The 26,670-nt window shown below is 26.8% G+C and overlaps 1 protein-coding gene across 5 annotated transcripts; it reads right to left on the bottom strand.

Moving 5' to 3' along the window:
• Window positions 1-7,034: 7,034 nt before the first annotated feature.
• LOC111039349 (vascular endothelial growth factor receptor 1) lies at window positions 7,035-26,257 on the bottom strand. 5 transcript variants are annotated; one of them, XM_022322829.1, is made up of 27 exons: window positions 25,903-26,257; window positions 18,892-19,022; window positions 18,333-18,501; window positions 17,877-18,007; window positions 15,664-15,823; window positions 14,368-14,528; window positions 14,028-14,214; window positions 13,843-13,969; window positions 13,577-13,755; window positions 13,342-13,514; window positions 13,122-13,266; window positions 12,218-12,376; window positions 11,894-12,049; window positions 11,670-11,797; window positions 11,435-11,606; window positions 11,220-11,329; window positions 10,966-11,116; window positions 10,611-10,835; window positions 10,406-10,538; window positions 10,089-10,323; window positions 9,899-10,024; window positions 9,547-9,676; window positions 9,374-9,455; window positions 9,180-9,285; window positions 8,892-9,093; window positions 8,614-8,725; window positions 7,295-7,305 (listed from the first exon to the last, which is right to left on the bottom strand). In XM_022322829.1, exons 1-27 carry the CDS (start codon window positions 25,997-25,999, stop codon window positions 7,296-7,298), a joined length of 3,897 nt encoding a protein of 1,298 aa, XP_022178521.1. In that variant the 5' UTR covers window positions 26,000-26,257; the 3' UTR covers window position 7,295. The 5 variants fall into 5 exon arrangements, with proteins under 5 accessions (XP_022178523.1, XP_022178521.1, XP_022178522.1 ...); XM_022322830.1 differs by lacking the exon at window positions 15,664-15,823 and adding an exon at window positions 15,383-15,521; XM_022322831.1 differs by lacking the exon at window positions 8,614-8,725 and having other exon boundaries at window positions 7,035-7,305.
• Window positions 26,258-26,670: the final 413 nt, after the last annotated feature.

The raw sequence follows: 26,670 nt of genomic DNA, 5'->3' as shown, positions 1-26,670 counted from the left end.
CGAACGTACAACAATAAATTATGTTCAAACATTTTTTTTTGATCGGACATCGGTGTCCGAAATAAAACGCCAAGGTGGATGTTAGTTTTTGATCGTATTCTATAATGCCGTTGATCAATCTTTAAAAACAACAAACAATGCAAACAATTTTTTTTTAAAACCATTGTTGATTTCTATTAAGTAGTATATTATATACAGTGAAATTAATTCGTCTGTCTACATAAATTACAATGTGTAGATATGTTTGAGAGGTTTTAAGCAATATTATATCTTTTAAGTTGAAAGTTTCAATTAAAATAATATTTCAATGGGACTCTATAATATAATATTTATTATAGTATTAATTAAAATAAGAGAAATATTTATTATATATATTACTACGGATAATAAGCCTATTTTAATTTTTTTACCGCGTTTTCACAGGAATTTTAATACCTGGTAAATAAAATGATTAGATGTATTTTGTAAGCCTGTATTTTATTTATTTGATAAAAACAACCCAAATAACTGTGCAGTTCCCGGAGTAAATCCACAGGTATTTATTTTTTTGCTGCAACGTCGTGCTAGCAGGATCAGCTAGGTAGTACAGTATAAAATATAAAATACAAAATATATCATTTCTATTTAAATATACTATATAGGTAATTGTATGTGATAACTAGAAATTCTATGAAATATCAATAATAACCATAGACTTTATACTAATAGCCAAGAAATGGGTATAACAACAGCTAACAAGTGGCGTGCAAACATATCGTATTGATTTAGACTGTCCAGTGTATTGACAACAATAAACAACTATCTATATATTATATCTAAATATCTTACCGTACTACAGAGTACTACCTGGCACTACCATACATTGATTCATTCGGACACCGAAAAACGACCTCTATACGTTTCCATGCTCGGGGTGAAATCACTTCTTGCCTATTAGTTAATAAGGTTTATGGAAATGACTATAGTTAAAGCAAGATAAATATATTATTATACTACTGTTTATCGTTACGCAATTTAACCGAAATGCTTAGGTAATCCTGAACTTTTAAACTACCAAGTTGTTTCATAAAATAAGTATAGGTATAATAGAGTTATTAACACGTAATGATTTATCATAATATAATATAAATTATAATAATAAATAATATAGGTGTATACTTTATTATCCAATTTTGTGATATTCTTGCTGAAACGATGATGGCCCAAAATTTGAATATATTTATTTTATACGGTAGGAGGACTCGTTTTTGAACATCGCAAGTAAATATAATTAACACGATCATTCGCGTCAATTCGAGAAATGAGGTATATTTCAAATTTATGTTTCTAATTAGTAACCCATCGGGTCCCGATGTATAAGAAAAGTTGATGATGCCTATAATCTTGCATAAAATTAAGACTGGCCTTTGAGTTATTTGAAAAACGGTGGACATCTTAAGAATGCGCATGCGGGGTTACTAAATATCAGACTGAAAATAATTCGCATTCACTGAACAAAAAAATTAATATTTTCTTCAAAAATAAAAGCAACTTTCAAATGCAATAACCGAAACAGACATTGAAAATGCCATACTTGTAATAACTGAATAGCAAAACACAAACGTCCATATTTAATTTCTTTAAATAAATATCTACATTATTTTGTAGTATTTTAATTTTGGGTCGGTTTCTTTGAAACTAGGTACAACGAGTCGATTTTTGTTGAGTACACAAATTATTATCATTATGCATTTATGCATTATTCCATTAATATTAGTATAGGTTTGTATATTTGTATGGATACTTGGGTGTTCAAACAATTTGAAAACAACAAGACGAACAGTATAGTAATATAGTGATTAAATAACATTATAAATTTAGTAGAGTTTCAGTAGGTATGTAATTTATTGTTATACGTCGATAATACATTTTTTATCGGCGGAAAAACTTAAATTTAATACAAGGTTACTCATAATTAATATATATACATAATTAATCGTAAATAATATTGTAATATTATCAAATTCGGAAAAACATTTTTTTTAAAGTAATTAAGTAAGTAACCGCGTTACAGCACTTACAGTAAATGTCGACTTTTCAGTGTATTTTGTGATCGATCAAGTTACTGCAGTTGACTAATGTACATGTTAAATTTGAATTCAATATAATAAATCATTTAACCTTATAAGGTAAAAAAAAACGATACAGAGCGGAGATAGACCAGCCTATATTATTATTGAGCATATTTTAATATATATTTATTAATAATTTATAATTTATTGTACTGTTTGTTGATTAGTAATTATATAAGGCGAGTTGAATTATTATTTGCCGAATACATCGTTTTTATTTTATAATTAATTTGTATAGTGGCATATATTTAACATTATAATATTATTATATATGTACACCTATACCATAAACGGCATAAACATTATACCAATATTATTGTTGTTAATTTTTTAGTCCATAGGTCAATAGTTACTAATAACTTACGATACTAATTAGAACAGTGTGAATAGGATTTTTTTATAAATTGACAGTAGCTCAGCATGATTGCATGAATCTAAATATTTTGATAGATTATTACGCCATGATAAATAATAAAATATACTAATATATTAATAAAGGTACCTACGTAAAAATTTCAAGTATACGTGAAGGCCATGAATAATATCTTTGAATTCCAACGAAATAACTAATATTGGCTACAAAAATGTCAGATTATACGAGTGTCGAGTTTAAAAATTAGTTTCCTCCCAGCACCTTAGTATTTGTTAATCCGTTCTTATCTTCTCAACCGAACATTTTCAGTTAAGCAAGGCACCTCAACCTCCCCATATTTTCCAGTAATTGCTGGAGTTCCGCAAGGTAGTGATCTCTCCCCTGACCTGTTTAACATATATACATCTGATTTTCCCACAAAAGCTACCTAACACAATTATCGCAACCTATGCTGATGATACAGCCATTCTTATTTCCGACACACATCCTAAGATAGCTGATTCTGCTCAAAACCACCTCGATTTAATAAGTATCTGGGCATCAACATGGCGAGTCAAAATAATCCCCGAAAAATCATTTCATATCCCATTCACACTCAGGAAAAAAAACTCCCCACCCCTTCAACTACAAGGTGTTTGATATTATTATATAACACTATTAGACGCTGGTGTCGTAATCTTCTATGATTCAATATAAAATTTAAAAAAATCAAAAATTAAATCAATAAATTATGTTTAATTTAAATCTGAAGAGTTCTATCATTGGATGGCCTCCCTTATCCTATCATTCTGTCATTATATTACATTGTTTGTTGTACATATTATCGCATTACTTATTGTGTTTTTAAAATACAAATTGTAAATTTAAAAAAAAAACAATTAGTTAAAGATTGTTTTCGGTAATATTTTAACGATTATAATACCTATGACGTAGAAAAGTCTGTATCAACGTCAAAGTGTGTTGTTAGAGAGAGAATTAATCCAACGGGTAGACAATTTTGTTGGCCTGCATTTGACGTGAGTTTTAAAAATATAACATACCTACCTACATTACGGTTACACAAGCGGACGGACGGTACTCAATAACATAATGAGAATAATATATTGTCTCAGATTCAAAAAAAGTTAGTAATTATAGGTATTGTAAAACATCTAGTAATTTGTTTTATCATCATGAAATCGTCGTGGTTTGTTGCAGCCACACACTTACGCCATAAGATTATAGTACAACTCACAAAACTTTCGTCTTTCCATCTTACAAGTTACAATAGAAGTTTACAAAAACAAAATTTTCCACCGATTTTTTTTTTTTAAATTTACATTCTATAATTGTTGTCAAATTTATTGAATTAAAAACTTTTACCAGCTGATACCTATTCTAAAGCGTATCTGTTATGATTCTTGAAGGTTTTTTAAAGATAGATACTACTAATATTGAAGGATTTAAAGTGTCCTGTAAATTTTCCGAAATCGAAATAAAAAAAATTCAAGTTTTTGTTCCGAAAATATCAAGGAAGACATTTCTACACGTCTTCGTTTAAACCTTTTTCAAGAGTATACAATTTTTATATCTGCAGATGTATTCGAAGTAAACCTAATATTGAATTTGAAAAATTGCCTATAGAAAACTCTTTCAAAGCTAAATGTTTAAATATAATAACACCGTTCAATATTTAACTTCAAAATCCATTAAACAATAAATATAGTTTAAAATTATTATTATAAACCTAACTGTCCAGCTCGGCATTGTCCATGCCAAGGATTTAAGGACTACGGTCACCTGTTAAAAATGCCAACTCCATCATATGATTTAAACTTAGTTCAATTCGTTATTTAATATTCAGTGTAATAGTAATCAAAACATAAAAAAAATTATCGATCATCTTTAATGCTTCTTTAGTGCACATTTACATAGGTACTTACCACGAAAATGACAAGCTTTAACCTACCATTATTTGGGCTCTACGTTGATAGGATACGTTCAATTATATTATAATCCTACATTAAAGCCATCACGTCCAGCATTCCAGGTGAGACACGCGTGTGATTATGCGAGCAGCATATTTATAGGTTGGAAATTCATCCTGTGATAGATGAGTACGTAGGTAATTGAGAATTTTTTCGTATTCAGTACACAACGATGAACGGTGTTTAACACAATATCACTTCATCATTTGGTCATGGTAAAAAGTATTCTGTTAAGAATACAAAGAAAATGGTGATGAGTGTTTCAAATCACTTTTGATTTAACATTGATCTAACTCTACGTACCTAATTGACATTGAAGTAATAAAGCTGATGACTATTCGGCTTTGAGGGAATTTACATAACGGAAAGAACAAATAAAAACAAAACCCACAAAAAAATGTTAAAACTGCTTTAGCTGAATTTGATGAAAACATATATAGGTAGTTCAGTATACGAATTTTAATTATTTGAGCTTCTTTACCAGTTACTATTAACACTAGTGAAAGATCATTTTCGATACTTAAGCGGTTGAAAACGTGTCTGAGGAATTATACATTCCTACAATAGTTGAAAATTGACTTAACGGGGTAACATTATTGAACATTTACAGTGACATAGCGTAGTATCTGTTGAAGAGGTCGTAGAAAATATGGCTAGAAAGAGTGGCCGCATAACACTGATATAAATACTATTGTTAATATTTGCATTATTTTATTTTTGAAAAAGTATAACAATTTATTTTGAATAAATATTTGGAAGTTAAAACTTAAAAGCATATTGTAATTTATTAAAACAATGTATGGCTACATTGTGGGGAGTGTGAAATCCTTCGCAAGTTACATTTTCTAACAAAATAACATCCCCCCCCCCCCAAAAAAAAATCTTGCCTACACCACTGCCTACTATATAAGTATTTAAAAAAAAATTACTCAATTTTATATAAGCTTATATATAATTGTACACTTTATATGTTTAAAATTATGTTTAAATAATTAACATAATGAATGAGGTTTCTATGATAATATTAAATCCAGTTTTTACGTCGTCCAGACTTTTACGTTCCAGAATATTACTGATTTTTAATTATTAAATTCCAGGATTATACCGTCTAGAATTGAAACGTCCAAGTTTTACATTCCAGGTTTATAAGTGGACCCTTACCCTTCCATAAATTAATTTGTTAGAAAAACAAGATTTCTAGAATTTTTTCAATTAAACCTAGAAATAAATGAGGCTATTAGAAACCTATTTATCATCCGTCATCCAAATTAAGATGGTTACCAAGTTCAATAATTGATAATGAAAAACAAAGTATTCAAAACTTATATGTCAACTCTTCAGAAAAATTTAGTTCATTGACATATAATGAATTAAGTTGTAATGTGGTAGAAGATGACTACAATTTTATTAAACTTTCTACAGAGATAGGAAATAAACAACAATCTCGAACCATCTCAAATATATTCAGTATAAGGTCTACGTCTCAAACAGATCTTACCTAGTTACTAAAGTTACCTAAGTTTCTAAACTTGAACATGTCTTTGAATACATCAAATGTATTTTGTATTTACTTATTGAAATCTATTATATTTTATATCTTGTATTTATTCAATGAAAATGTATTTTTTTTAATTACAATTCAAAAGTATTTTTTGTCTAGATATATTTCAAACATTAGCAACATAGTGAGAGGTGCAAGAATCGTACTTGTGTTTGGTAAGTTGAGAAATTTATTATAGATGTAGGTAGTAAAAACATGTTTGTTACAAAAAATAGTATACATATTGATAGGTTTTAAATAAGAATACATTATATGAATCAACCAATAAAAACAAAAATATAAATAATTTGAATAAACAATAATGATTTTTAAAAATAACAATAAAATACAATACATCTGTTACATAAAAATAATACAATTAAATGGATGGAATAGTATAATTGTTTTCAAAAATAATTTTATTTGATACAAAATAGTTCAAAATGAATTATTATTTTATTTGGTATTGACTAGTTATATACAAAATTCTTAACAAATTGATGATGGCAGAAATTACTCAAGTAAATGGAATACAATATTAACTTAAAAGAAGATAAGTTACATGAAAACAAAACCAAATTTAAAAATAATCAACTAAAATACACCCGTCCTTTAAGAGTGTTGATGTCTTTACACATATTTGAATAAATAATAATCTAAACAGTACCTATCTAACTGTGCCTCAGTTGTGGTATTACCAAATGCAAGACATATAATTTGTGAAAAAATAATTAACAAAATATTAATTTCAATAATGTACACATTTTTTGTATAAAATATATAGTGTAAATACATTAGCAATATTTCAGCAATCATCAACTTAAATAAGCCTAGCAAGTCAATCCATAGTGTTATTCTAGTTACTTACAACATACAATTTATCTTATAAAATATAAATAAAATATACATTAGTTAATTAATCCAAAATTAAAATGTATAAGTGATGCATGATCATGTCAGATAATTATAAACTTAATATTCATTTAGTGAAGTTTTTTTGGGCATTAATAAATATTAAAAATATATAATAATAAATGATATGTAATTTAAATCTTGAAATTACTTAATTATTTTTCATTAACAATATGTATATACTATATATACAATATATATTTAATCTCAAGTCTTCATAATACTTAGATACAATATCATCAAATCAAAATGATATTGATATATTCAAAAAAATATGTTTGTTCATCAGTCATTTGTCATTACATAATAATAAATTAAAACAGAAACGGTAACAATGCCATTAAATAATTTAACCGTGGCAAAATTGTAATCTTTAAGGGTTTCTGGTTCCATCAAACATAACTAAAAATAAATAGTCAATATCAGATTATTTAGTTAGTTGATTCTATCAATGTTAATATGTTAATATTGCATTAAATCCCTACCATTTAAGATTCTAAGTAAGAATATATATTAATTTTACGTGGTAATTCAAAATTAAATTGTGTGTACAATTAAAACGATATTAGTTTTTGCTTTATTAAAAGTGGGTATATTCATAGGTATTTTTAGCAATTTTATACAGAAAAAAGTTAGCATTAAAATCATAGCTGATTGTGAAAAATGCAATTTGTTTTTGTATTTTTATAACATAATCATAAATGTCCAGAAAATTAAAACTGTAACATAGTTAATTTTTATACATTTACAATCATTTTTTTTTTTTTTTGACTAGAAGAGAACTATTTTGAAAATTTTAAAAACATTTTTTTAAATTGTCATCAAATTGAAATTGCTTATAGATTACTCTTAAAAATCCAAATTAAGAAATATTATTTTTTCATGGAAATCTTTAGGATGTTACAGGAATATTGCAACATAATATAATATGTAAAAATTATTAAAAAATTAAGAAAAACACATAGATTTGGTATAATTATTTATTTTATGAATTATATTAAAAATTTACATTTTAAAGAACTTTTAGTAAATATTAGATTTAATTAATCTATAACCAAATCTATAGAAGAGTATTAGTATTAGTTTACACTTTACATTGACAGTACATTTGTGTCAAAGTTTATTTGAATACTTCCATTTTGTAAGTGAGATATTTATATTATTTACTTATTTTCTTATACATAGTAAACATTAGATATAAAAAGGAATTCAACATTAAGACACTTTAATAGAGTACTCATATCTATATTTGATAATCAATTATGTAACTAATATTCTTCACCATAAGTCTTTTACTTTATTCATCCTATACTCTATCACATCTAAGAGAAACTTTGGGTGGCAATCACTTTTTGTCTGTTTTGGTCAATCCCTCAATTAAATCATTGTTTGTTGATTTTCATTTCCAATAATTGGTTTATCGTGTTAATCTTAGAAAAATGTAAGGTAGTTGGTTATTGGAATAACAAGTGAAATTTCTATGACCGCTGTACTTGGTACATGTTTGCCATACCCATCGCGTCTAAGATTACTCTTATATAAGACAGAGTATAAGAAAAGTATAATTTTATATCTAAAGTAAGCATAACATGCTAGACAAAGGTTACAAATTCACATGAGCATCCTCAGTAATAAGCACTTAAAGAGTTAATAAGTTAATAAAAAGCAAAAAATGCATGTACTTTAATGAGCAAAAAATGAAATGTGTACCTTGGACACGGTGATTGTAAGTACGAATAATTTTTGGATTTATCAACAACATCATAATTGGGATTAGAAAAAGACGATGGTTTTGTTAGGTTTATGTAACCAGAACACTCAACTAAAAATTATATAACACAATAAAATACAGTTTGATAAAAGTATTAAATAACATCAACCATAAATACTAATGTTAAGTCTACAAAGCAGTTAAGAGCTATTCAACTAATAATTAACATTCAACAAATAAAATTATATAAAAAATTATTATAGGTAATTCAACTAACCTGGATTATGCAACATAGGCCTCAATTCCAAATCATCTTTGTTATCTGAATGTTCAGAACTGTTTAGACATGAATTTAAATTGTTTTCAGATACGGTTGAACAATTCAAATATGTTGGTGCCGTTAAAAGACTTAAGTAATCAGTTGAAACTGATCCCTCTGTATTCATTCTCATATATACCTCATTTAAATTCATATAATGCTATAAGTGAAATATTAATACCATTTAAGTTTTTAATATATATATGTATACATTATTTATAAGATATATTATTATTTGTAACTTACTGATTTAGTACCATCTTGTAATAAATCGCCCAGACGTTCAGCTAAATCAGTGAATGAAGGCCTTGTCATAGGGTTCATTTTCCAACAATCTAACATTATATTATATCTAAACATAAAAAAAAAATTAATAAACTTTAAAATAGTATAACTATTGACAACTTTAATTGAAAACAGTTTTTTTTTTTTTAAATTACATTTCAGAATTGGCATATTTTGGCTGTTCCATTCGATAACCTTCAACCAGTTTATTGAATAGGTCATTAAATTTTTGAATATCTAATAAAGTAAACAAAATATTGACAGATTTAATTTTTCACCATATGTTTAAATGGCATCATAAAAAATTAATTAATTAAAATATATTTACTTGGATATGGAGTAACTGCTAATGAGAATATTTCCCACAGAACAATACCAAATGCCCAAACATCAGATTGTGTTGAAAAAACCCGATCACGGAGAGATTCAATTGCCATCCATTTTACTGGCAAAAGATCCTGCAAATTAAAAATAACTAGGTATTGAAAATACTGGAAAAACATAATGAAAAAAATATCTGTACTCCTAACCACAAGAGAAAGGTGCCATTTTGGGTATATTGAATGATTACTGAGCTGTGAAATCAACTTCACATAACAGCCGGTATATGGCACTGTGATGGGACATGTGCAATCTTTCTCTAGTGGAATTGAGTATAGTATGTATAGTTTAATAGGTACCTTATCAGACTTCTTTTTGTAGTTTTCACTATTGTACATAGTTTTTGCAAATCCAAAATCACATATTTTAACAATATTTTCTTCAGCCAATAGAATATTTCTTGTTGCTAAATCGCCATGTAGAATCTTGCAAAAAAATGTTAAACATTAACTATTCAATATTTATAAATTTCTTATTTCAGGTATATACTTTTCTACTAGCAAGATATTCCATTCCCCGTGCTACTTGAAATGACCAACATATTAAGTCATGGGTACATGATGGTTTAACAATTAAATTTTTATAATCTCCACGATAGTTGCTCCGCCACTCGGGTTCAACTTCATCAGGTACCAAATATCCATCAGAACCAATTTGTGTACTACTATCATCACATTTTTCAGATAAATTGGTATTGTTAGGAACATTTACATAGTATGGATTTCTAATTAACAAAAAACAGTTAAAAATTATTATTAAATAACTACATTGATGGGTTAAAAATGCTAATTTCAAGTTCAAATTACTTAGATATTGTTTTAATATTGTAATCTAAATAGCCATCTGTTGAAATTTGGTTCACAAAACAGTCCCTCTGTTTCAACATGTATTGATGGATATTTCCAAAACGGCAATACTCTACAATTACCATCAATTCTCCTAAAGTATATAATATAGTTAATAATTTGATAAGACAATTGAGTCAACCAACAATATTTAAAGTATCATTACTTTTGTTTATGTTTCCAGTGTAAGCTCCAAGTAAGTTGACTACGTTTAAATGCCTACCAAGATGTATCATAATCTTCAATTCAGAAGCTAAGGCTTTGATGTATGACGGATCTGTGTTTGGTTTAATCATTTTTACCGCAACAGTTGTAGTGGTATCTTTATCAATTATACCAATTGCATCAGCTTTAAAGACAACTCCAAATGCTCCCGAACCTAATTGCTTACCTGAGAATAAAATAATAATATAAATATTTATAATTTTATATAGATTTAAATATAATAGTAAATGCATACTATCAATATCTATTCCTTCATTAAATAAAATATTATAATTCAAATTTATTAAATTGCTTACCAAGTTTTAGTTTATCCCTAGGAAACTCCCAGCGTTTATCGTAAGGAAGTAGTTCTGCCTGTTCTTCAATTCCCAAATCAGGATTCCAACTTTCAACAGCACCATTCTCAAAATGTAAAAGACCAGCTAGAGCTAATTCTTTTTTTAACTTCTACAGTAGAAATGTTTGTATAAATATTGAATGTAGTTTAAAAATATACTATTATATTATTTATGTTTGATTAAAAATATAACAATTGATAGTTAGTAATTACCTTTTCTCTCTTTAAATGTACAGCACAGCATATCATAAGAACTCCCAAAAGAATAGTTAACACAGAACAAAATGCGATGAGACTAAAATGTTCATGCTCTAAAGGTTTATCTATAAAACAACACATTTTTATAAAAATATTAAATAAGTTATCAAATATAATAAGAACCTTTTATTTTTAATACTATGTATATATATTATATTTTAAAATCATACCAATAAGATACAATGTATTTGTTGAAATAGCACTGCCAACTTTATTTGAAATATTGCATACATAATAGCCTTCATCTTCTAATGCAGTAAATCGTATTACAAGTGTTTGATTTTTATCCCGCAATTCGAGCCTATTACTATCATTTTTATTTAACCTTAATATTTGACCATTCTATAAGTTAAAATAAAATTGTTATGATAGATTATATTATTTTTAACAAACAATAATACTCACTTTAAACCATGTAACAGTAGGTGGTGGCATGCCTTCTTTAATATAACAATTAAATTGGGCTGGTTTACCAGTTTTTACTTTCGAAATACTTGAATTTGATAATTCACTAATAACTGGTATTTTTGATTCTGTAATTTTATTTTAACAATCAACTTTGTATTATATAAAAACAAAGTTATAAAATATAAACTATAATATTATTTTGATTTTAGAAAAATATTTACTCTGGACTAATACAGAATACAATATTGTTGCTGAATTCTTCTCGTACGATTCGGGCACCATACACAAATATTCGCCATCAAATGTATTTGTGATATTTTTTATCATTAAATACGAACGATACGAAAGTGCTGTTTTATTATTTGTTAAGATGACATCTAAACACACACATCACAAATAATTTAGAAAAATTTTAAACCAGAAATCTATTATTTTTATTTAACAAAAATAAAATTTGTGTATACTTTAAATAAATAAATAAAATATCAATAAAACACAGTTTGAATAACAATTAATTTTTTTTGCACTGAAATAAATATGCTTACTTTTATCGTTATTCACTGGACTTTCTATATTATTTAAATCACGATAGATCCATTTAATATTTTCATTATAATTATATTTAGAAGCCCCACATTCAATTGTTATATCGTCGCCATCAACAACAATTGGTGGTCCTTTGATCCCCAACCCATTTGATACATCTATAATAATATTATATCATTGTTAGTATAACATAATAATGTTTGTAATTGAAATTAGAAAACTAATTTTTTTTTTCTTATTTCTTATTTTTTTGTTTTGTAAAATATTAAACTAAAGATTATAATCATAATTCATATCAATGTAATATAATATCTTATGTATATACAAATTATGTATCACAATGTTCATTCAAGCTAATCTTAATTCACAAGACAGATTTTAATGAAATTTTGTAAATGCCTCTCGCTTGGTCCAACTTGATAGATAGGATAGTTGTTTTCTCGATAAGCGACCCTTTATTAATTTTAAATGCAAACTTAGGAATACTTTATAGGACACAGACAAAGAGTATCTATTTATACATTTTTAAGCTACTAATAGATGGTAGTGTAAGTTAATCTATAATCTATTGACATCTGTATTATCTGTGGCTTTCAATTTCAATAGTTTCCTTCTTTTTATATAATAATATATTGTACACACATACATTGTTATCGATTCTGACACCGTGCAGTTGCTATATTGTCATAATATATTTATAATTATATATTCTATTCTATAATATAATACAAATGAAAAGCTGTTTGCTAGTGATCGCATCAATCGAAAACACAACATTTTTTTCACAAATATATTTATAAAAAAAAACTTATCTTTGGTACAGACAACAGTGACGGGCAGCTAGTATATTATATATTTAAACTTAGTGTTAAGTACAGAATGTTAATAAAATTATGATCTTACCAGTTACAAAAAACGTAGATTCATGATTATTATTTCCAAATTCATTTGTAGCGTTACAAAAAAGTATTCCAGTTTCAATAGCAGTAATATTCACTAATGATATAAGGAATGTTTCTTTAAACACAGTTTCTTTATACATGCTTCTCTGCGAATTTAAAATATTATTTTACACATTATTTATTAATTTGTTAGGAAAATAGGTATCAACAAACAAATTTACAGGAATCTGGGTAAATGATTCTTCGCATTCAGGATAATTTGGGCACTTTTTAAAAGCCCACTCAACTTCTGGCAAAGGATAACCACCAATATAACATTCAACACTATATATTTTTCCTAGTTCATAAAATACCTTTAAGTTAGAACTATTAGTTATTTGAACTAATGGTTTGTCTGAAAAATTTTAAACAAAATATAAAACCACTACATCCAACAATTTTAGTATCATCAACTACCTTCAACTAGCAAAGTTACAGTAATTTGTTTCACATGTGCATCATTATCTGCAACTAATTCATATGTACCAGAATCATACAGTTGTAAATCTTTTATTACTAATTTGGATGTACTTTTGTCATTTTCCACTGATACTTTTTCTGGATTCATCCCTAATTCTTTACCATTAGGGTCTCTCCTAAAGACACAAAATATAATATACAATAATTACAAGCTTTACATTAGTAATAGTTTGAATTATTTGTTTAATTGTTTTTTTTATTACCATACAAGAGATGGTTTTGGGTACGCTGATACTTGAATTATCCATTGCACCCGCCGAGTTCCTGCCTTACGTGTTATTACATAAACATTACCTTGGACTGATAAACTTAAATATGTCATATCAGGTGCTGCAAATATATATTTAAATATGAAATAATTTAGTTATAAAATATCTGTAAGACTTACTGAATGCCTTAAGTTTGTATGTAGCACGGTTTTTATGTCCAGAATGTACCGTTACTTCACAAACATAATCTCCTTCATCTTCGGAAGTTATGTTTTTAATACTCAATAATCGACTACCAACACTTTTCCCAATTCCATGTTTCAAACCATTATAGAAATTTTCTTTGCCAACTAACACATGTCCAGTCTTAAAAAAAAATCAAACATGTAATAATAATTTTTTTTAAGCTATTAGTATTTGACTATTATAGCTTATAAGGCTTATAGGCTTAACGCTTAAGCCTTAACAATTAATAAAAAATGTAATATCATTAATAAATTTGTCAGATAAATATCAAACCTGAAGCTTCTGTTCATTAGGAACTTTCCAATGTAATGTGAAAGAAATACCAAGATCCATGCTTACAGAACAATTTAGGGTTAAATTTTGACCAATAATTAAATGATCTGTATGTGCATCACTGCTATTGATATAAGGCATAACTACTTTATGCACCTTAGCTGAAAATTATAATTATAAATCACGTTTACATTTAAAAATGAAATATTTTCAATATGCAATTGATATAAAATTAAAGCCGTTTAAATGCAAAAAGCCTGTCAAATACTAAAAATATTTATTAATGATTAAAATATATTTAAAATTGTAATTTCAAATAATAACCTGAACCTCATTAGTCAAAAACTCATAAACCATAACATACCTCATTACAATAATAAAACTTATGTAAATTATAGTTCTAAATAATTAAAATTGAATTAAACATTAAAAGTAAATAAATAAACAAATAAACTATTTCTTGATTTTTCAGAAATCAAATATGTATTATAATGTTATAATAATATAACTTAAAATTAAAACTCAATAAATTACAAATACAACTGAGACATGACAGTACCACATAAATAATCAACTAATTCTAAATAAAGAAAATTTAATTTAGTTTATATGAGAGGTGGATAGAAAACTTGAAAAATTGTGACTGTAGTGAACAGTACTCTGAATTACCCTATATTTGTCAAAATATTCTTGCTATTCCAGCTTATAATGTAGAAGTAGAGAATTTTTACCCGCATTAACAAAAATAATTGTTGAGTGTTATAATTTAGTCTGGAACCAAAAAGAACTGTTGAAACTTGTAGTTTATTTTATAAAAAAAATATATTTATCTTAAAAGGTATTAAATAAAAATGTATAGCATAAATTATATATAGACTTTTTTATAAATCAAGTCAACCTAAATTTAGATAACAAACTAGCGAATTTTGCCTATTAAATTGTGAATTATATCTTTAAATTATATATAACCTACATTCAATAACCAATCACCATGTAAGTAACAATACTAACTCACGATTAATGTGAACAGTTAATTCTCGTAATTCATTGGTGTTATTTCTTTTTGCCTCACAATAGAATACACCAGAATCTTGAACTGAAGGTGACCTAAGTGTATATCCTATTTTTGGATCATACTCTAAAGTCTCAGTAATCTGAAATATGAATATAATTTTTTTTCTTTTTTTAAAGTTACATACACAACAATTTTGTATGTAAAATACACTCTGAAGCCAAACGCAGTTAAGCAAATTAAAAAAATTAAATAGATACAAAACAAGACTAAAATATCCTTACACATAATAACAATATGGTAAGTTGCACGACTTTTTTTGTCATAGTACTCAGCATTACAAGAATATATTCCCGAACTAAACATTGTCACTGAATAGAGTAAGAATCCAAGCTTTGGGTCATAATGCAATTCCATGCCATCATATGTGTTACCAGGCACCAACTAAATTGAAAGAAAATTTAAGCATTCACATCCAAAACACAGCAAATAATATCAAAATGTTAGTACATACAAAAATTAATTAATTATAACATTGTATAAAAGCTAATAAATATGATCAACTAAAAGTGCAGTTAAATTCAGTATCCAACAAATATTATATAAAAACCCAGCACAATTAATGATTTATTAGTAAAATTGTTTTACGCTATTTAATTAAAATCATAAAAATAATTAATTAACAGCTAATAACATATACACATTTTTCATTCCTTTAAATTATTCATAGCAGTAAAATTAAATTTAAATTCTTTGCCCAGTACCTAAGAGGGCAAGTATTAAAGAAAAGCAGGTTATAAAAAAAAGCACTGGTTTATTAATTCATAAAAACAAAATATGTAGTTTTTTTGTCAACAAGAGTGTATAGTCAGAACTCAGTAGTATGGTTCAAAAAGTTCTTCATTCATTTATTTTTAACAATGATTGCATACTATAGAGTCTAGAAATATTATTATAAAGTTATGATAAAAATAATTTTAATAAGTTAACCCAATTCCTATTTCCTAGTCAATACAAATGTTTATTTCGATAAACTAAATATAAGTTAGTGATTAGTTTTTATTTGCCCAAGTTTTTTTTATTAAATTTAATATTATTAATAAAAATGTGTTTTTAGAACAGATGATAAATTATAAAAGTGATTTTATATCCACTAGTATTCTACAACTACATCCAGTAGCATAGCTATCATAGGACAAAATAACCAGTCACAATCAGACGAACAGAAAATAGAATATCAATAGTATAATACACACAATAATGTATAATATAGAGTGCATGAATGCGATATAACAGAAATGTTCTAGGCAATGTCATTATTTTTTACTATCTCTGTAACTTCTGCTGAAACTGAAAGATCCTTCAGTAAACTGAAAATTATCAACAATTATCTAAGAAATAGTATCGGTTATGATCAACTCAAATATTTACCATTTATTGCAATTGAAAACAACTGCTTTAAAATCGGATTTGAGTGAAGTGATGGATCAATTTGCTAATATTAAAGCTCATAAAAAATTATAAATTGTATTGGGTATGTATTGATAAAATATGATAAATCTAATACATAATTTACTATCTAATAATAATGAAAAATAATAATTACAAGCTGATAGTTATAATTTTTATCTTATTGCTTTTTTACTTCAGATATTTATTAATTATCTGTTCATTATTTTAATTTATGGTTTCATAGTAAGTATAAGGTATTCACATTTGAAAGAACAAAATTAGGTATACATTTTGAGTTTTAATAAAGATAATAAAAGTAATCTGAAATTAATATTACTTTAGCTTAACAAAGTTATTACAATCTTGAATCTGGATTATTTTCAAGAAATCTTAAGTCCCAAAAATACTAGACACTTATCAAGCCAGTTGTGGCATGTGTATCAGAAACTTGGACCTTGAAGAAAATGGATAAAAATGCTTTATCAGTGTTTGAAAGGAAGGTACTGAGGAAAATCTATGGTACCATGCAAAGATGAATGTACAGGTGAATAGTGAATATGTTAAAATAACAAACTCTGGAAACTGTATCAAAGCATCACAGAAGATATCATCTAAATAAGGTTTAAGTGGAAAGGTCACTCTTGACGTAAAAAAGGGTCTCTGTTGAGAATAGTGCAGGATAATGCACCACAAGGGAAACGATCACTTGGAAAACCGAGACTAAGATGGGAATATAGAGTAAAAAAGGTGTAGAGAAAGTGAGACCAGGGAATGATTGAAAGGAGTTATCATTGGATAAGAAATCTGGAGACAATTGTATTGAATGACATGATCTTAAAGGCCGAAGTCACGGAAGAAGAAAGAATATTAATTATAGGGCCTAGTTTACTTACTGCCCTGGTACCCATTCCCATCTAGCTACACCACTGGTTATAGTTAATAATAAAATTGAAATAATTTGTTCTTAACCAATTGATTTTTGTAGTAAACAATCACTATATACTTTGTTCAAAAATATATTGAATAGCCATGATTAAAACCTTACCTCTTCTTCGTCTTTTGTTAGTGTTATGTTTATATCTGGTGATGTTGGCCGACAAGGTATAATAACATTACCAAATTCATCCTGAGATAGTAAAACTAAATTTTCAGGAACCGCTAATAAATGTGTATCATCTAAACATTATAAACAACATTTATTTAATTAATTTAGAGTGAAGTTTAAACACCAACAACAATAATTTATAAAAATGTAATTTTTTTAATTTCACTATTTTTTACATAAACAAAAAATGAAATTTAAATATAACATAAGTAATCATTAGGTCTTAAGATATATACATAAAATAACTAATTCATGTAGTCGAGTCTAAGTATGGGAAACAAGATTAATTCAATTAAAATGGTATACCACCACATTGTCACCTTAAAAAATAAAGGTTTAAAAAACAATATTATCTAAACCTACTAATGTTTTTTAATTTTAATTTAAAATACTTACGCTGAACAAATATATATATTTTTGCTGAATTTTGTTCATCTACTCCCAAGTCTTCAGACAATGGATCACAGTAGTAGTATCCAGTATCTAAATAACTTGCTCTACTAAGTGATAGTAGAGATATATAACTATTATTAGCCAGTCCTTGTGAAATGTCGATTGAGGAATTCTATTCAAATTGTAAAATATAAAACAATTAATTTAAATAGGTATTGAATAATGATAAAATAATTAAATAGGTATAATGTGCAATGCAATATTTTAGTAGATAATAATTCATTCAGTGGTGTAATTATGAGGGGCAAGGGGGAGGGCTCAGGGTTTTGATTTTAGTTGGTAAATTGTTTTGCCCCCTCTAGTTTTTTACACAGTTATACCACTGGGTTCATTTATTAACAAAACAAATAAATGTTATATTATATTAAAACAAATTATAACTTAAAATAAACACAATTGTATATTGTGGAATTTTGAAAAAACCTATTTAGGATAAATATGATATGTTCATTACTTTATATAACAAGCACAACCATTATCGAAATTGAGTATTAATCCTTACTTTTTCTATTAGTAACGTTGAATCATATTGATTTTGATTCCATTTTACAGGTACATCTCCTGTACATTTAAGTGTGAGATCAGCCCCTGATGTCAGGGTAAGTTCAGGAACATCTGGCCATATATGTATATCTGAAAAAAATTAAAAACAAAAATATTTAGTTAAACTATCACAATATGCAATGTTCAGAAAGAATGCATTTGTGAAAGCGTGATCATGTTTATATTTTCCAAGAGACATGTGAATAATATTATATATACAGTGTGATTCCTTTTAAAGGTAACACTAAATAATTCTGTCTAGTGACATCGGATTAATATGCGGTTTTCTGAAGGGGATAGGGAATACATAAATACACATTTATTGATGATTTTTACATTTTTAGATCTTTCCGTGTGCGCATGCGCAATACAACTTGCATTTTTTTTAAATGGCAACCGGTGTTTTTATCACCAAATTTGGATAGACCGAATTATTTTAAGTCGATTTGGTCCTTTTTACCATAGCTCTAAAATCAAAATTGACTAAATGGCAACGAGTCAAAGTTTCGATTAAAATTATTGAATTTTTCAACAATCATACAAGAATTTTATGAATTTTTTTTGTATCCGTAGGTTTGCAGATATTGTTAAATCATTTAAATTTAACTTTGAGGAATTAATTATATAATATATAATAAAATTGTAAATGCTTGTGCAGAACTTAAAAAGGAACAGATGTTAGAAGCTACTCAAAGAGAAGTGATTCGTCGATTTCAATCATGCATGAAGAATTATGGGCTAAATTTTGAACAATTTATTAAATAGTTATTAGAAATTTGTTTATCCAAATAAATAATAGAAATTATTAATATTATAAAAAATTGTGTTAATTAGTTTTAATCTTTTCTTAATAAATGAACTAACATTTAGGTACGTATAATTGAGGTTAATTAATTCCTCAAAGTTAAATTTAGATGATTTAATAATATCTGCAAACCTACGGATACAAAAAAAATTCATAAAATTCTAGTATGATTGTTGAAAAATTCAATAATTAATAGTTATTATTATTTATTACCTATATTATTATTATTTATTTCACAATAATATATAATATTATTATTTACTATCTGCTAATGAATTATAATTCCGGGCTCCGGCGTACTGTAGAACGGTGAGAATAGGTCCATGGAATATATAGATTAACGTTTATCTAAATATTTTGAAAATGTCATTGAATAAAGTCAACAATAAATAATTATACCCCATACACGTGTATTAATTTTTCCGTTAGGTGAATGTTATTCATTGACAAAATTATAAACGATTTATGGCATGGTAAAATTATTATATACATATATAATGATATTTATAAATATTTTTTAACAGGGATAAGAGAAATTAAATATGTTCTCTATAATACGAATAATATTTAAAAATGTAAAAAAAACAAACTAATCTATCCACCTCACTATAGATAGTTTTTTAGCTTTTTTTAGTTCTACTCTTCAAAAAACAAATAAACTGTCCTATTTTAAAATATTTAAAATAACAAAAATACCATCGTTTATGTGTAAAATATTTTTTTCGTACTTGCCAGAAGTTGATATGATAGTATTATCTATATCCGGCATGAATCCCTAATGACATTTTTTTCTAACTATTATAATTGATTATATAGCAATAAATTATAAATTATAATCAATGCTAATCAATATACTTATTATAAACTATTGTATACATTAATTCTAGCTATCAAGGAATAATAAAAATAAATAACAATAATAATAATGTAGTCTGTATTTTACTACTTAAATAAAATTATACTTTTAAAAATAAACGCTCATTTTATCAAAAAATAATAATGCTTTTCGAAATATTTTTGATACATAATTTAAGGTCATTATAAAACAACATTTTACAGATTATACTTTTTATCTTTTTTCGTTTTTAAGTTTTTTTTTAATGCGCAATAAATAATTAATTTGATAATTCCAATCAAAATTCAAACTATTTTTCTGAAATTTTCAAAACCTATACAAAAATCTAATTAGGTACCTAGTTACGAGCAGTTTGTTAATTAATAAAAATTTAAGACTTAAAACCAATTAGCCAACTTTTGGAATTATTCTTTTACGCATTTTAATCACATTTAACTTGCAAAATGTCGTACCTTCAACATCGCGTTCAAAACTATAACATGAACGGCTAACATGATTTAATGAAATTATAACGTCCTCTTAAAGTACTTAAACTGACAAATAATAAATAAGAGATTGGCCTTCTAAGAAATTAGTCAACGTCGATAACAACGATAGAAATTATTTTATTACTGTTAATAATGACTAGGCATAACCTAACCTACAAAGGGGTCAGATAGCAACCTAGGGACATTTGCAGGGGCTTTTCAGAAAAAAAAAGATCACCATTATAAAAATTCCTGCTAAGCCAAATTATCAAAATATCAGTTCTTTTGGCTATTTTGTTTCAACATTTATTTTTCAATAAAATACTATTTATAGTATTTTAGATTCTGAGCTTAGCAATGAATGTATTGATTTTACAATGATGTGATTTTTTTTACAAAACAGTGAAACGAATACTTGATTCAATTCTCGCCAGGCTCTACTGGTATTTACATTATTTACAAGTACCAAATAATTTCATCCGAGTTGAGTACTAGAACTCGATTCGAAAATTTTTCCAAAATCGAGTACTCGACCAACATTAAGAATTTGCTTTATCGTAAGTATGTAAGACGAAGACAACAGTACACCACATGTGGGTAGAAGTCCTTTTACAAACACTGAAATATACCCTTAAATTCTTTTTATACATAACTGTATAGATAAATAACAAACCTATTAATATTATAATTTTTATTCGACTTTAGTTGATTAATAATTAAAAATATTATTTTTTATACGTTTGAAAATAAAACATAAATTTTAAATAGTAGACAATTATAAAATAATATAAATACACATTTTTTTTCGAATATAGCTAAATAGTTAATATCAAATATTTTGATAAATTTTCAAATGTAACTGAACTCTGGTTATCAGTTAACATGTTTTTAAACACTGAAAAGGTCAGCTCCGCATCAAACATAGCTAAAATATAATATTATGATATACATTTGACACATTATTTTTATTTATTATTTAATTATTTTCCATTTATATATACCTGTGTATAAACGTGCGATGTATATTTTGTCACCGACATGGCTTTAAAAAATTATTTATTTTGACGATCTATAAATAAAAACCTCGTAATATGCAAATTAACATTTTGAATTTGGATTTATATATGTGTACGTTTACCTAAATTAAATTTGTAGCTGACATCGCAAGTTTTTGATGAAATCAGTAAAAACATGCTAACGCATGAATTTCCGGACGCTACAGTGTTAATATATTAGCGAGTATATTAATTATTACTCAATATACTTACTTAACTTTTAGTTCTTATGGGTATTAATTTTTTGTGGAGAATCATTTTAATAAGAATAACCAAAGGCGTGTGCAGACTTTATTCGTAGGTTAAGCAGTTAGAAAAATAAGGCCCCTTGGCTGTTACTAAAAAAAATCACCGAACATCGCCTAGGATAGGTACTCGACGTAATTTGATTGAATTTAAAAGAAAGTATACCTAAATAATTTATTTTAAAAAACGATTTTGAGCCGTTAAACATTTTTTCCACGATATATAGAACACAGTCTACAATCTTTTTGATTATATACCTCTCAACTTCTTTGCTTCCTTCAAAATCCAAAATCACACATAGTTTTACTACAATAGAATATATAATATGGTTACATAATATGGCCTTTGATTATAAACCATAAAAACAATAATTATTTATTATTGTAAGTATATAATATAATTGGCATAGGAGTAAATAGTGTTTGAGATTTGGGGAGGGGGGGAGGAGACTGAAGCTCAAGTTTATTGGACACTTAAATTACAAAAAAATATTCCTCGCTGCGCTCAGAAAACAGAATCTAACAACCAAAATCATCAATTTACAATACTTAAATATGTATATTTTAATCACAAGAAATTATTAAACTAAGTTAATTACATTAGTTGTACCTATTCTTTCTGTTTTACAAAATGCGTTTAGAAAATATCCTCAATGTTTACAACAATATCTTTTTCTTCATTAAGTACGCCTACTTCCTGATATATAGTAGACTAAATATGTATTGATCCTTCCTATTGCCGAAAATTATCCCTCGCAAAGAACTGACTGGTAATGTAATGGCTACTTGAACAAGTTTATTTAAGTTTTGAAAAACTTGTGTAAGATGTATATTGTAATCGTGATTAGGTACTGATCTGAATTTGTTATGAAATATAATATTTCGAGAAAAAATAGATATCCATTTTTTTTCATAGGCCGTGATGTAGTGTATGTATTAAACAAGTGTTTTAGGGGGGCTGAGCCCCTCTTATCTGAGCCTATAATATGATAGTTGGCATGTTGAAACATAGATAATAGGTAATATACTAATATCTACGTGTTGCAAACGTTGTAAGCTGTGATAACAAGACTTAATGATACGTTTAGACTTTAGATTTTCACGCGGGTCCGCGAGACACGTGGTAACTAAAAAAAATATTTTATTAATACTATAGAAAATATTAAAATTGCTTTGGTATGATAAACATGGGCCCTCACTTGAAGTCGTAGACTATGCAGCTACATACCCCGCATCCCCCTTAGGAAACACGCCAATAAGAGTAACTTAGGTGAATCTAGTATTAAATGTTAACATTATTTGATCGAACATCGAACCTAAAACATTGTATCAACACTATGATAAAAAACAAAAAATTAATATAAATATTTTAAATATTTCATAGAGAATGATAATTTAAATAACAGTAAAATATTTCAACTTTAAAGGATTATAATTATTTTTAAAGTACAACAAAATAACTAAAATGGTTAATTTTATTTTATGTACGTATACCGTATACGTATGAACGCACGATTTAACTTCAAATTCTCATAAAAATATTTGTGGAATTACACACTTTTTTTTTTATAAATCGTATAAGTCAAACCTAATTTTACCCAGTAGTTAGAACAGTAATAACTATATATAACATTTTCAAACTATTTTTAAAATGTTGCAAATTTTAGCGATGTTTTATTTCCCAAAAATTAAGAAAAGTACCGGAAATTGTTTTGACTCAACCTAGTTTCATTTTGCAACCAGAAACTAAAATTATTTCTCAACAATAGATTACTCAAGTAATTTAAATAAAATTCACAGACATTTACAATTTTAGTATTTTGCAGGTTTGGTTTTCACTAAATAACTTGCACCTATTATTGATTAAATTTGTAATTTGTTTATTAAATTTTTATCCAATACTACTGACACTAATAAACATGCCAATATTTTTATAATCTTATCATAACTCATTTTTTCAAAGAAGACATAAGCACTAGGTATTTTACACAGTTTATCAAACTTAATATTTAAAAAAACAAAACAAACACTAAACAATATAATTAATTGGGTCACTATTGGAATTATCTGTTGCATTAAAATATAGTACATATATAGTTACCAATATTATGTAACACACTCATTACTGTATCCTATAAGCCATAACATTCCTAAGTCATAACATTGAAAAACATCTGCTTGCCTAATAAATTTTAATATTCTATCTATAACGAAAACCATTAAAATCTAAAAAAACACATTTACATACATATTGTTTACATAGCATCCCTATAAATTCTATTCTTATAGTTTTAAATACCTATAGAAACTATAAATCTAATAATATCATGAACATTATACAGTAAAATCTCCATACCGCTGGACCAATTTTGTGATTTTTGTCAATAAATTACAGTACTTATGTAATTGTAGAAAACAATTGATTAAAATTAACTACAAAATGTAAGTGCCTACAGGAATATCAAATTAATTTTCAATACATTTACATAATTCTCAATTTAAACCAAAATGAGATTCAAAAGTTACATCCACAAGGTAACTATTGGTCAGTGTGTTCACTATGAAGTCTATAGGTACCTATTTAATAATTCCTTTTCCTTGGAACTAAATATAACAAAATAGTAAAATACCTAATACATTAGAGAGAGTTAATTATTAAGTACCTACCAACATGGAAAAACATAACAATGACAAATGGGTAGGTACCTAGTTAAAATCAGTTGATAATTAAAATAAAAACTACCTAATGGCATTTTTGATCATCTTTAAAATTATTTTAAAGACCATATGGCCTATAGGTCATATTAATCATAATAATATAAAGTATAATAGTTTCATACCCTGTTTCATCTTTGTCAAGTTAATCAAGTATTTTGTGAAAAAAGTTGATAGATAGGTATCATTACCTGTATCAGAATTTATAGATACCTACCGGCTACCATACAATATTGTAATAGTTAAGTACTTATTATCAAACAATTTAATTCCACGGGTTTAAATAATAGTAAATACTTAAATGACATTATAGGAAATTAAATCAAATCATATTTTAAATTAAGAACAAATGATAGTTATGTAACTAATTATATTACTAAGTCTTATTTTCGATTTTAAAGTAAGATTTCTAAGTAGTTTCTAAATAGTAAAATACTAATTATAAATGGAATATGGAAATGTAATCAATTGGTTAAAAAATAACTTATGGAATAGTTGTTCGAGTTGTCCAAGGTTTTATAACAAACATTTGAGTCAACATCGAAAAATGTACTATTATTAAATCAGTAGCGAAAATAGTATATGTTATACTTCAGATTTCTGACGTTTTTACGACGTTCCACCCTTTATATAACTGATGCCCTGCCCAAAATACCATAAAACAAAAATACGTAAATATTCCGAGCTACAATACCTTAAAATATTATTAAATCAAAAAAACTAGATTTCACGCCACACCTCTGAGTAAACAAATAATATTAAATAGACCATGCAATAAACATATTTAATACATATTACATAGGGTCGAAGATTAAATTCTGACTCACCCGCTGCAGAGACGGTGCCCAATACAGCAGCGGCGGTGACACATAATAATCCGAGGGCGAAGTGAATATTAATTATCATTTTTCTACTGTCGTTCATATTTTTGTGTTCATTACTGTTTCTCTCCTCTTTTTGCTGGACAGTTACAACTTTTCTTAATGATTGTGTAGAACGACGGCAATGATTATTGTCGTTCGTCAACCGGAAGTCGACGAAAACCAGTAGGCCCTGCAACAGCAGACATGTCGTGCTGAATTTGGTCACAAAACTCTCAGTCGACCGATCCAACAGGAAAAGAAGCAAACGACAACAGCGAGTGGCGACGGTAACACGTCAACTGGCCAAGGACTTTGACGCGGTGACTGATAAACATTGGAATTTCAGCGCCACTTCTGCCGGCGTACCAACCTAATGGAATTACCAGTGAACAACAAGTGTGTGATCAGCTAAGAACCCATGTGACAACGCAATGACTGGCCCAGTCCCAACGGCGAGGGGGCAATGGCATGGTAATTTAATATCTAGATTCTAGATGCATGTAAGCATGTTGTTTAATTAATAATTATTGACTTATTGTTACTTACCATCTATTATATCTTCGACACACGAATTTATAACAATTATTTCTGTAATAAATTGAAGGGTTTAGAATGTTTAAACAAAAGCGAGTGCGTTTTCTTTGGCAGTTTGACATCATAAAAGACAAGAGTAGTTAACTTTACAGACATGGGCAGTTGGAATTACATTATATTACCTATATTATTCAGTAT

Source organism: Myzus persicae, unplaced genomic scaffold (assembly GCF_001856785.1).
Source record: "Myzus persicae strain clone G006 unplaced genomic scaffold, MPER_G0061.0, whole genome shotgun sequence".
Classification (NCBI taxonomy): Eukaryota; Metazoa; Arthropoda; class Insecta; order Hemiptera; family Aphididae; genus Myzus; species Myzus persicae.
This window is presented reverse-complemented; position numbering and strand designations above follow the sequence as displayed.

Excerpts from the sequence above, each read along its gene's own strand:
- LOC111039349 (XM_022322829.1), bottom strand. The coding sequence starts at position 25,999 with ATGAACGACAGTAGAAAAATGATAATTAATATTCACTTCGCCCTCGGA. Across the intron at positions 14,215-14,367 it reads CTAATGAACAGAAGCTTCAG|ACTGGACATGTGTTAGTTGG; the intron begins GTTTGATATTTA and ends TTTTTTTTTAAG. Across the intron at positions 10,324-10,405 it reads AATATTAAAACAATATCTAA|AAATCCATACTATGTAAATG; the intron begins GTAATTTGAACT and ends TTTGTTAATTAG.